The sequence below is a fragment of the Liolophura sinensis genome, chromosome 10, assembly GCF_032854445.1.
Source record: "Liolophura sinensis isolate JHLJ2023 chromosome 10, CUHK_Ljap_v2, whole genome shotgun sequence".
Lineage (NCBI taxonomy): Eukaryota > Metazoa > Mollusca > Polyplacophora > Chitonida > Chitonidae > Liolophura > Liolophura sinensis.
In genome coordinates this window covers 15126857-15139588 of record NC_088304.1, presented here as the reverse complement: position 1 = coordinate 15139588, position 12732 = coordinate 15126857, and the positions used below count along the sequence as shown (strand labels likewise).

Genomic DNA, 12732 nt, shown 5'->3' with positions numbered 1-12732 from the left:
TTTACATTTTTCAGTGGGATGTTAACGATGTTGCCGGTGCTTTTAGTACGTGTTGATCCGGCGCGGAGCAAGTGTGGAAAACACAAAAAGTAGTCCGTTTAGAAGGCTACCGCGGACTGGGAGCAAGCACGTGCTCATGTCATTGATTAAGGACACCCAGCGACATAGCTAGCGGGTGCGTAGGCTCGTGGCTGACATTTCTCCATGGATGTTAATATCCGAAATCGATTTTTAATAAATATTGACAAAAAGCATCGTGATTGATAAAACAACATTAACTATCCCACAACGGATTGGGCTACAAGTACATATTTTCTTCAAGTAACTTCAAAATAAAATAAAAATAATAAAAATAAAATAAATGCCAGTGTGGCTTATACCTTTCATGTTTTAATTGTCAAAAATGCATCTAAGCTCTTCATACCATATGCACTAGCCACCAGTCCCATACACAAAAAATAAATAAAGAAAAATTATTCTCGAAAGCCATGATTCTTCATGGTCTGTGCAAGAAATATTAATTTCCACTCGGTAGCGGTGTACTGGCCGAGCCATTATTATGACCTCACACCTAACGTGAGAAGCACGTGCCACTGCCAGTTATGTGTTTCAATTGTTGCAATTTTTGCCTAGGCCTTCCTTTGCAAAACTACACACTGTTGTTATTTGTTATTATTTACGACGGTGAAAAGAGATACATAGTTTACTGTCAAATATAGAAACATGTTCTATTTATAGTCAGCTGTGGCATTTTGTATGACAGTTAACCGTCAACAAGCATCACAATAACTGATAGCATTATTACTTCAGTTCATGTGATTTAAAAGAAAAACGAAAAATATTATGTTTATAAGTGAAAATCAATATTCTTAATATTAGTTTGAAGCCTTACTGATCCTATTTGCGCCTGAGTCACTGAATTTTAAAATATTGCAAGTCCGCAAAATATTCATTAACCCATTGTTATAACTACAGATTTGCATTAATTTCTTGAAGTTACAAATAAAATGGCAAGTTTTTGTAACTCATGCATAACAGAACTTCAAATGTTTAGAATACTCGAGTGAGCTATCAGTTTTATGTTAGACATACATGCAACAGATTCTTGCTTGTTATAACATATATAGAGACAAGCTTATATTCTTAAACAGGCAGTCTGAATACGAACATATCGTGTATACATGATCAACATAACATATTTACATTACACATCATTATTTAATTGTTTGTCTAATCGGGCACTTCGGTTGATGTTTATTTAAAGACCTTCATTATGTATTCCATACAGCTAACATAAGACTGTCCCATTACGCGTAATATAGTTAAGTTATTGTCTAACCTTGAAAGTTAAAAAATAGACATAACAAAATGCCTTAAAGAAAAAATGGGGAAAAAGAAAGACAGACATGATGTGATCTTAAATGTGCAGTATGCAGAAGCGATACGCAACATGACTAAATGTATAGAGATGAAGTAGCAATAGGTTTGAGGAGACATGGAGAAAGAAAAAAAAAACACTCTGACAGTTGACTGGTATTAAGGAGACATGCATGTGTCCCCTTCAGGCAAGCTAGCTAGCTTCACTCACTCGCAACGAGTACATACACTGGCTGAGGACTAACTTGAAACCGGCCCGGCCCGGACACAGGCTTAAAATTCCACTGCCGATTGCACTTGTTGGAGGTGTGATTTGGTCTGCCTGTGTTCTGGGCTTTTGGGAATGTTTTTGTGGGTGCATTTCATCTTCCCTGGCCACCGTGGATAGCGAGTTAAATTTAGGCTAACTTATAGACTGGCCGCGGCCTGCACTATATGCGAGCGGCCTCGGCGGAAGAACATATGTCCTGCCTAATTGCGTAGTGCGGCCATATTGTATTTTCCGCCGTTCTAACAATCGTGTGCTGTGTCTGTGCGACCGCCTCTGAAACACTGCCGAATTTCGGGCTTTTTGGATCGTGAACTTACTATTGGATTACCTTAGGTTCATCTTTTATATCTGCTGCAGCCGATGTGAGCGTTTACAGCCCGATTCGGGCGCTGTTGAACGCGATTTTCAATGGAGAGCGAAGAGAAGCTCCATCGTATTCGACGAGCGAGGCGCCGAGAGAGGGCACAGCAATTACAAGAAAAACCCTGTGTGAAAGACGAAATGGAGGATTCCCCACCCCGTACGAGCAAAGACAAAGGTAGACCCAAGCCCAGAAGGCGGCGGAATAGTTCTAATTCTCATGAAGAGGATATCATTGACGGTTTTGCCATCATCAGTTTCAAGTCGCTGGTGGAATTAGAGGTAAGGTTCTGTCTACTTGTGAAGCTCAATTACTCTTCCAGTCGTCTACACAAAGAGATGGCAGTCGTCGGCTCGCACCGCTAAACTCCGGCGCACCGGCCCGAATTCCTTTTGATCAGCTCGAAAATTAAGCTCAAAACTCATCATGCCACAATTTAGATGACCTTGTAAATGGTGGCGATTAGACTGAGATTTGATAATGTTTGTTTACAGGGGTGACAACATGGAACGTCAGAGCGTGTCCTAATCTGTTGGGATAGTCCCCGGGAGGGCACCTTGCATGTCAGCACGTCTATGTAATGTTGGTGTTTTTGGATGGTGGGCAGTATTATATGTATAAATTCTCAGTGGATACCAAATGAACTCACACTGGCTCGGGACTTTTATCAACCCACCCCACCCCTTCCCGCCTCTGCCTTTTGCTAAAAAATGTGATCTTTATCCTCATCACCTGAGGAATTCCCCCTCCCCTCCCCCCCCACACATCATTATTTTCACAGTAGCATTCACATGTATTAGTTATAGTTTACTTGCATATTGATTATATTTGTTTAATGATTCAGTGATATTCAGTTACTTTGATCTGTAAGCCTCCCCTCCCCATCTTAATTCTAGCATAATTTTGAAATAACATTTTACTGGCACATGTGTTTTTTCTCTCCCCCACCTCCTCCACCCTCCTCTATTTTTGTTACCCAGCCCCACTTCACATCATATTCTCCAGTCCAACTTGACCACCTTCTTCATCACCTACTTGTAGTTGGTGCCTCCTAACCTTATCCCATACATATTAAATTGGCTGCATTTTAACGAATAAGTGAAACTAACTTATGTCCAGTTGCTCAAATAAAGACACCCCCTTCTCAACCCTAAAAGCATTCTGTCACACCCATACAGAGTTGAATCTGACTTTTCTACATTTTCCTTTCCAACATATTGGCGCTCCAAATTAATCAATTGCATTTTAGTGTGACAGTTATTTAGAGAGGTATTGTGTACAACTTCACCCCTACATTGAAGTATACGCATGTAGAATAAGAAAACAAATGAATACATGCCTGTACATTAGTATGTGGAAATACATGCAGCCTGAAACCATTAAATCTAAGACTAGTTATTCCTGATGTAATTGTAGTTTGGAAGTATTTTTTTTTTTATGTCAGTAAGTGGAGCAGAGTTGATCTACATGTACCTGAGTTATAGGGAGAATGCTGAAAATTACTTGTTCACCATCCATCATTCAACCTCGAGATCCAATACATATCAGATCATGTGATTGTTAGAAAGTTACATTATGCACAAGTCAACCCACATTCGTGCTGCTCCCCATGCGTGCTACCGTTTCATGCTCCTGTGGAATCCCTGCTTTTGTTTCCCATGGATTTTTTTACGTGTCAGCACACTGTTTCACTTATAACATCATGGTTACACTAATACTTCTTTTTCAGAAACCCATGTGATTTTATTTATTGCCTATACCCATCCTAAATAAATTGTGCCTGTATTAAATCTGTGTGCATGTACATGGTCAGTGTATATTGACTTCAGCGGATATTGCTTAACTGCTTTCATCAGTTATTTAAGTGTTTGTCTTACTTTATCTTCTCATAAAATACTGTCATTATTTTGTTTTATTTATAACTTGCCTACCTTTGTGTTTGTTTAGTTAAGCCAATTATCAATATTGCTGTGTTGTTTTCATTATATGCTTTTAACAATACATGATCATCAGTGATTATAATGTTTGAAAGCTGAAAAGCCGTTATCCAAGTGTTTCTTTTGCAGAACAGAAGTTTATCAACACATACAGTTTATGCTGTACCCTACTTTTTTGTTTTTACACAGGGACTGTCTTGTGTTTTAACATCGACACTCTTGAAGTGCACACATGTAGTCATTGTATATATATTATTTATAGCTGGACTTCTTTAGCCTCCTGTATGCATTACAGCAGTTATAGAGGAGTTTTCACTGACGGAAGGGTCTTCCTGATCAGTATTGATTAGCGGCTGGAAAGGTGACAATTTGCAATCTACTTTGTCATGATAGCACAATGTCTGCATGAAGCATGTTTAATTTCACAAACGGTTTTGGGTTGATGTGTATGCAAATATTTATTACATGTATAATTATTATTTTTTTAGTACAGCATATGACACTGACACCTGAACTCAAATAAGTAAAAGGATAGTATTTTTATTATGACTTAACAACTTTCAAACATGTATGTACATGCACAGATTAATGTGGACACAGACTTCATGTGTAGGAAATGAGAATTGTATGTTCTGCAAACACTGAAGTCATCCTGTTTCCCTGCACCCATTATTCTATGCCTGGCGCTATTTCTTCCAAATCCAATTGGGAAGTGACAATACTAAATTTGGGTCAAAATGCCTTTAATCAAAACAGGTACATACAGTTTGATTAAATTTCACTTCAGCTGGGGTGACATGAAATTTGCTAAGTAAGTCTATGTTACATGTACAAGGCATGAGTATGATAGACTTCATTGCTCTCTTTAAAACCACATTTTTAATCATGTTTTTTCTTCGCCACAGCTTTCCAGTAGCTGGTGAAACTCCACCAATAAGCCTGTCTTCCTTAACACAAGTTATCTACTGAGTTTTGAAAATTGTGTAAAATACTCATACTGTTTCAGATGAAAGTAAATAAATAAACCAAGAAAAAACAGTGATGCTTGGGACTGTTTTGCCTTCTTGTACATGTACTTCCAAAATTATATTTATGCCTACATAACATTGATCATAACATGTAAAGCTGGGCTATGTTCACAGTTTGTCCCAGGTACAGTGTAGTTTATGGGTGACCACTCAGAACCCCCACCCCCACAAAGAAACCCAGTTCACCTGGCTCTTAGTACAGTGCGAGTTAAGAATGAAGAGTGAACAGATGGCACAATGGGTGCAGGCTATGCTTTTGTAACCGAGTCTTGTTGATTTGGCACCTTTTTGGAGCTAATAAAGTGGCTTCTCTGTATAAAGAGTTGGTACCACCCTATCAGGTTAGACTATGGTTTGACTGCCCTGATGCTGAATGATTGGCATGTGAGGGTTGGACAAAACTGACTAAATGACTTAAATGTACAGAAACAAAATTTGTGCTTGGAAGAAGCACAGATGTTAGATGAATGGCCCATGTTAAAACATATAGGACGTCAAAAATTTGACTGAGCAGGCTATGTTACAAATTTGACCAACCAGCCTATGTTAAAAGTTATAGGATGTCAAAAATTTGACTGAGCAGGCTGTGTTACAAATTTGACCAACCAGCGTGTGTTAAAACTTACAGGATGTCAAAAATTTGACTGAGTAGGCTGTGTTACAAATTTGACCAACCAGCCTATGTTAAAAGTTATAGGATGTCAAAAATTTGACTGAGCAGGCTATGTTACAAAGTTGACTGACCAGCTTATGTTAACAGATATAGGACTGACCAGCCTGTGTTGAAAGATATAGGACGTCAACAATTTGACAGACCAGCCTATGTTAAAGGTTATTAGGATGTCAAGAATTTGACTGAGCAGCCTACATGTATGTTAAAGGTTATAGGACATCAACAATTTGACAAACCAGCCTGTGTTAAAAGTTATAGGATGTTAAGAATTTGACTGACCAGCCTATCTTAAAAGATATATCAAAACTTAAAAGACCAACCTACATGTATGTTGCATCAAAACTTAACAGACCAACCTACATGTATGTTGCAAATGTTACTGACCAGCCAATGTTAAAAGATGTTGGATGTCAAAAATTCAACTCAACAACAGACAGAACAAATGATAGATATGCTTGTTTTAGCAAGAAAGCTTGAAAATCCAAGCTAACAAAGAAGGTGGTGTTTTACCGTACTAAGGTGTTGGCCTTTCTAAACATACTAGAATCAGCTGGCTGGCTGGCTCTCTATTGTGCAAGTAATGGAGGCAATGATATAGCATATGATGAATATATCAATTAGTAATGGACGTGATGTAATCCAAGAATATTGCTGAAGAGCATGATAAAAGTGGTAAATGTCTGCTTCTGCCCTTTGCTCATTCATGTGTTCCCTTCTTACTGCTGTTAATTTGATATTAATGGTAGGCTTGCTGCACTGTAATTTTAGAGACCCCAAGAGTGGCCTGCACAAAGCTGTTAAGTGTGGTACACTTAAGTGTTTTTGTTGACGCACTTTTACAGAATCCATTGTTACTTTGTAGCAACCTGCAGCTTTCTTCTAAGAACACAGGCACTTTTCTGTTCTGGCAGAACACACAGTTTTAGATTTGGAGAGAAAGTTGATAACAATAGAAGTGAAATTATAAGTATGTCTTCCCAACAGTTTTAGACCAGGAACTGGCCCTTGACAAATTACAAAGTATTAAGTACGTGTAGTGTATTTCCTCCGATAAAGAGAGGGTATTCAGTGAAACACTATCAGGAAGCAGGCAGCCCTGCTAAGTCATTCTAGGAAGCTTATGTGCATGCGAGTACATTAGTGGTTGGTGACAGGCATCATGTTGGACTGTGATAATGGCCAAATATCCTTGTGGGAAGAACTTCCCCCTGGTTCATTTCATTATCAGAAAATGCAGGATGGTGTTCATACATTGATCTGTTGTTTCATACTTTGTGTGTACTTGTACATATCATAGGTTCAGTACTGGAATATCTGCATTACGTTTGAGTTTTTGCACTGGTCTTCAGTTTCTGTACATTCACATACACATACTTGTATTATAATCGTTTTTTACCTTCACACTCTGTTTTCATCATCCCATAGACCTGATCTACAGATGAATTTGCGGTCCATGTGAGTTCAAGTCCAGCTCATGCTGACTTTCTCTCCGACCGTACGCGGGGAGGTCTGCCAGCAAGCTGCGGATGGTCGTGGGTTTTCCCCAGGCTCTGCCTGGTTTCCTCCCACCATAATGCTGGCCATTATGCTGGTAAACCACCAATCAAATAAATAAATAAATACAGATGAAATATTAAATCAATCAGATAAATAAATATGGGCGAAAAACATGTAGATACATGGCGTATTCATGTATATGCGCTAAGTATTAATAAAGCGGAATATAACTTGCTTTGCTGAGCTCTTTGCTTGTATTCATGATGTAATTGAACTTATTCAGCTTTGGTAACTGTACACTGTCACAATTAGGGTCATGTCCTTAGCTATTGTTACTGTTAGTACATGTACTTATAAGCACATTGTTTGTGGTTTGTATTGGGGGCTTCATTCGTCGTGTACAAGTAAGTTTTAAAATAGCAAATCCGTTTTGGATGACATCACGAGAGATTTCAAAGTCAACCTGATGTCTGTGTTACCAGTATTTGCATACCCAGGTTTTGCAGAGTGCAGTCAGTAAATTTTTATTGAGAGAAGTTAGACAACGATCGCCCATCATTGAGTCTCTACTCGGGGGATGTTTAATTTGTCAGAGGTTTAAGGATGCTAGTTCTGATAGGGATTGAAACATAAACTGGATTTAGCAGAGAATTTCCCTTTCTCTCAGTCGTTTCATTGAGAATGCCTTTTTTATCCAGCTGTTAGTATCACAAAAAGATTCATTGCATTTACATGAAGCAGTACCCAGTATAATTGTTTCCAGAAAAAAAAAAATTCTGTTTAATGAAAACAAGGTATAAAGTAATTTTAACTAGACCTCAATTCTGTGATCAAGGGTTAACCTAAGCAGAGATTAAGGTCAGACTGATGTAGTGGAGGCCTGGTACACACCATTGAGTTTCCAAACCTCCTCGAAGTTTGAAACCTTGTTTTTGGTCCGATGCCTGATTTTGTTGGAAGTTGTTGGAAGTGTGCTAACTTCTCCACCACTTCCCACAGATAAATCCTGGAATTGTTTGGCTACAAGGTTTTTGTGGTTTTTGTTTCACATAAACAATAGCATAGACTCGCATACTTGTACTTGTCTTACAAAACGTTTATCTTTCACACATCTGTATGGCATGCATATCTTATTTTCAACAGTTTGAATATCAGAATGACCTGGGACTTCCACTTGACTGATTCTGAGTGTACTAAAATGTACAACAGAATTTTTATGTCCTCATATTTCACCTTTTACAGTTACAGGTATATAGTTAGTATATAAGCCTATGTTGCATTCCAAGTGACCTACACGCCATGTGTCATGCTGGCTTCCTCATTGGTCGTAAGTGGGAAGGTCTGGCAGCAACATACGGATGGTTGTGCAGCAACCTACGGATGGTCATGGGTTTGCACGGGCTCTGCCCGGTTCCCTCCCACCATAATACCTGCCGCCGTCCTGTAAATGAAATATTGTTGAGTAAGGCATGAGACAGGAATCAAATAAATAAATAAATACATGTAATATGAAGCTGTAAATAGTAATATTAAAGAAGTCACACCAAATTGTAATTATAAGTTTGTGATGGTTAGTTTTTCTTTGAGGCCAAGTGACTAAGTTTGCAGATGGTGTTATATACATGTACATGTTTTGATAATGGGCTTGATTTCAACTAAATAACCAGCAGGAGAACGCTTTCATATTGGTACTAGTAGATAGGGTGTTGGTTGTGTTGACTTGTCGTACATTTTCATCTCTGAAAGCTAGACTTCCCTTTGCATACATGAACATGTCCAAAGTTGCCATTTGCCAAGTTGTAAGTTGAGTTACACAATGATAGTACAAGTAATGAAAAGAAAACAAGAAAATGAAAAGGTAGCGTTGTGTGTAATGATAAGTAACTAGTTGCCTTTTGCAATGTTATATGGGGTGAAGGTATACCATAAAACCCCAGGCTATGAGTTAAAAATTTGAAACAATGTGTAGTGTTAAGTTATATAATGAAGTCACAGGTCACAAGATTTAGTTGCCATTTAAAGTGAGAACCTGTTGATTTTCATACACTGCTTTAACTAAGTTGCCATTTGAAATGAAAAGGTGGTATTGATTCCTATAATAACATTATTAACTAATTGTTACTAGTTGCCATATACAAAGTTGTATTGGGTAAAGTTGTCTCATACAACTCTGACTTATTAGAGTAGTGTCTGTTTGAATTGACATGGTGGCCTCTGTGGCCTGGAGGTTAGATGCTGGCTCAGCATAACAACCCAGGAACCTCTCACCAATGCAATTCAAGTCCAGTTCATACTGGCTTCCTATCTGGTTGTACATGGGAATGTCTTCCAGCAACGTGCTGATGGTCTTGGGTTTCCTGATTTCCTCCCTCCGTAATGCTTGCCTTCATTGTATTAAGTGAAATATTCTGGATTACAGCATGAACTCAATCAAATAATTAAATTTTGAAAGTTGCATTGTATGAACAGGGTATTCATAATACACCTCGAAACACATGTAACCAGTTGCCATTTGCAGCGTTGATTTGGTGTAGAGTTGTACCACAAAACTTGTATAAGTTATTAGTTACCATTTGAAATGAAAAGGTGAAGAGCTGTGATAATACAGGCAACAGGTTCCTCATTTGTCAGGTTGACATTTGATTCAGGAGTCAGGTTAACCATATAGACAAATGTTGACCTGACCGCTGTGAAATATGACTGGGGTGTGTGTTATCCTGTACTGACACAGTTATTAACTGCACAAATGTTATCGGACTGCAGTGTAAACAAGCGGTTGTAGGTATCAAGTGAACGCTTCACAGGATAAGACCTTAGTGTAACAGCTCGTTCACATGGACTCAGTTTCAGGTAGTCCTTTCAGGTGCAACATGAAGTATTCACATCATGTGGTCCGATTATGGGATAATCTAGACAAGTTGAAACTTGTGGAGTTATAGAAAAGAAGCGTTGCCTTTTTTTGCAAAATTCAAAGTATTTCTGATTTGTAGACCGTGTTCAAGTCATACACAAACAGTGTATCTCTATATGGTTGAGATGTGAGGAATTGCAGAACCGTATGGTACCATATTAATGTATATGTTACCAGACACCACATAGCGACAGATGTGCCCATCATAAACAGACTCACACTCCCTGAATTTTCTGCATGTAATCTGATGGAGATTATACCAGATTGTTTATCTGGATGTCCTATCTTTGACAGAATTTGCACAAGGTACAGAATATTTAGGCATAAGACATTGCAAACATGTAGCTGACACTTTGCACCATACAAGGTTCTTTTCTCCATTGACCTTACAGTTTTGTGTCTTTTGAAGGAAAAATTAGAAAGGGTGGTTTGGGGTCACAGTTGGAGGAGGGAATTTTGGGTTTTAGGTCCAAGAGTTAAAGACAAAAAGATGATGTTGGTCAGACCTGGTCTTGAACCCTTTTTACAGGATCAAAGAGTGAAAGTTGAACTGCTCCTTAGATGTTTGTGCAGTTAAGAATTTGCAGTGCTTGTAAGTGAATGGATACTGGAAGTGCGAGCAGTCTTATCTGTTTCATACTACCAGTACATACATGTACATAGTGTTTGACTTTGAAGACATGTATGTTATTGCTTGTCCATTGTCTAGTCTCAGAATCAGTTTGATGCCAGAGGCGTTGCATTAGGCTAGCCTAGATGAACATGATGAACTCTTTTTGTTGTAGAGACGTGCCAGTTTTTCCACGTTGCAGCGAGCACGAATCTGCAACCGCAGGTCGAGGACCGTATGGTTATACTTACATTACATAGCTGCCAGTACCCCTTTAAGTCTGCAGGCCGCGCAGGTTATTTATAGGTCTGATTAAACCAACACTCGACTCCCCTTAGCTTGACAATGGGATATGTGTACATAAGTATACATATGGTTATTGTACAGTCAACGACACTAATCAGCCATTTGATTGGCTCAGAATTGAGCTGCGTGGCTGAGTCCCGATTATACCTTGTTTGACATTATGACTTAATGCAGTAAGCTCTGCCAGCAATCGTCAACAGCTTGTCTAAGGGAAAAATAAAGCATCTCCCTCTTTTTTTCCCCCCTCTTGTGGGAGGTGTGCTAGGTTTTGTACACTATCTATGTACTTACTCAATACAGGAAACCGTGAGATGACTTGATCAATGAGGATGAGGGGAATAACTTCAGCGAAGAAATCAATATTTCTAGTTGTTATATTCCCTTTCAATTGCACTACAGCCGAGAGGTGTAAGCGTTGGATTTTCAGATTTTAATAGGCTGGGTTTGCCAGTGGCTTCTACGCCAAAACAGACAATTTGAGCGATTATATTGTCTTCTCAGCTAGAAAGTAATTGCTCTTCCAGCCAAATAACTGGGGGAAAAAAAAAGAGAGAAGAGCTTATGTACAACTGAACTCGGAGGATACCTTTGAGACTGGGTTAGGTGTTTTCTTTACATTGTGTAAATGTCAGGTCTAAGTTTCGTATTATTCCAGTCCTTCTTGTCAGTGTACAATGTGGTTTGGCACCAATTAAGTGAAAGCATCTGAATGTAACGTGTCAGCAAGAATTAATTGAAGTGAGCTTGAATTGGTGTAAATGCATTTTTACTTCTCATTTTCTGGGTAAATTTTGTCTTTTCCTCATGTTGAGTCTTGTGTAATTTACTCCAGCTGTAGCATGTTCATGTATGATGTCTGTGTGGACTTTACTTTCAGCTTTTTTTGTGGGGGGGGGGGATGTTTCTTTTCTGAAGTTCGTGCTGCTAAATTGTTTGCTTAAAATGAATGGTTATTGCCATTCAGAAAGGAGCACTTTTATTTGCTGATTTTGGCAGTTGCCTGTGTATTTCCTGATAAACAATTAGTTCCCTGTTCTTTAAGATGCTGAAATTAGGCATTGCAGTTCCATATAGCTCATCTGTGTACATGTAGTTAAATTCGAACTGCAGAAGTGTTAAGAGACTCGTTAAATAGACCTAAATGACTGCTCTCTGTATATGTACATGTTGGCCTCCCAGTCGATCAATCAGTGAAGTGGTCAGTCAGGCCACAAGCTGTAATCCAAGCCCACAAATAATTTATCAGTGCATGCTTGCTGATGTAGTGCGATGAAGTGGGCCTGTGGACAATGTTTACAATACAAAATCAAGCCGCAGATGCTGGTTCAAGTGCCGACAAATCAATACCAAACCAGCACCCAGCTCACCTTCACTGGCTAATAAACTGTCCCGCAGTGAAGGGCTGGTTATGGGATCCCATGGCTACAGGCCAGTCTATTGAGCTGTCAAAGCGGGGGTTATGTTACCCACCTTGTGAGCTTACAGTAGCCAGGCATTATTTAGGCACACATGAATTATTCATGAGGTTTGTTCTGCTGCGTGACATGACTGGAATGTGCATGTGTAATACATGAACTTGTAAAGCTTGCGGCCGGACTCCTAACAGGGCACACTCTCTCACTCTTAACTTTTAGGGAATACGTTGGTGTAGATATATATATTTTATAGTTAACTTTTGTACCTCCAGTAATGTTGACTGCAGCTGTCTTGAGACTTCATTTTGTATTGTCAGTTTAAATGGATTTTCTGTTTAAATTAATA

General features: G+C 38.9%; 1 protein-coding gene across 2 annotated transcripts in view; it reads left to right on the top strand.

The window, feature by feature from the left end:
- Positions 1–1895: 1895 nt before the first annotated feature.
- Positions 1896–12732, top strand: part of LOC135476263 (autism susceptibility gene 2 protein homolog) — a 181887-nt gene continuing 171050 nt past the window's right edge. For both annotated transcript variants that reach the window (XM_064756237.1, XM_064756236.1), the window contains exon 1: positions 1896–2290. In XM_064756237.1, coding sequence (XP_064612307.1) covers positions 2057–2290 — 234 coding nt within the window. In that variant the 5' untranslated portion in view covers positions 1896–2056. The remainder of the gene's footprint in view (positions 2291–12732) is intronic.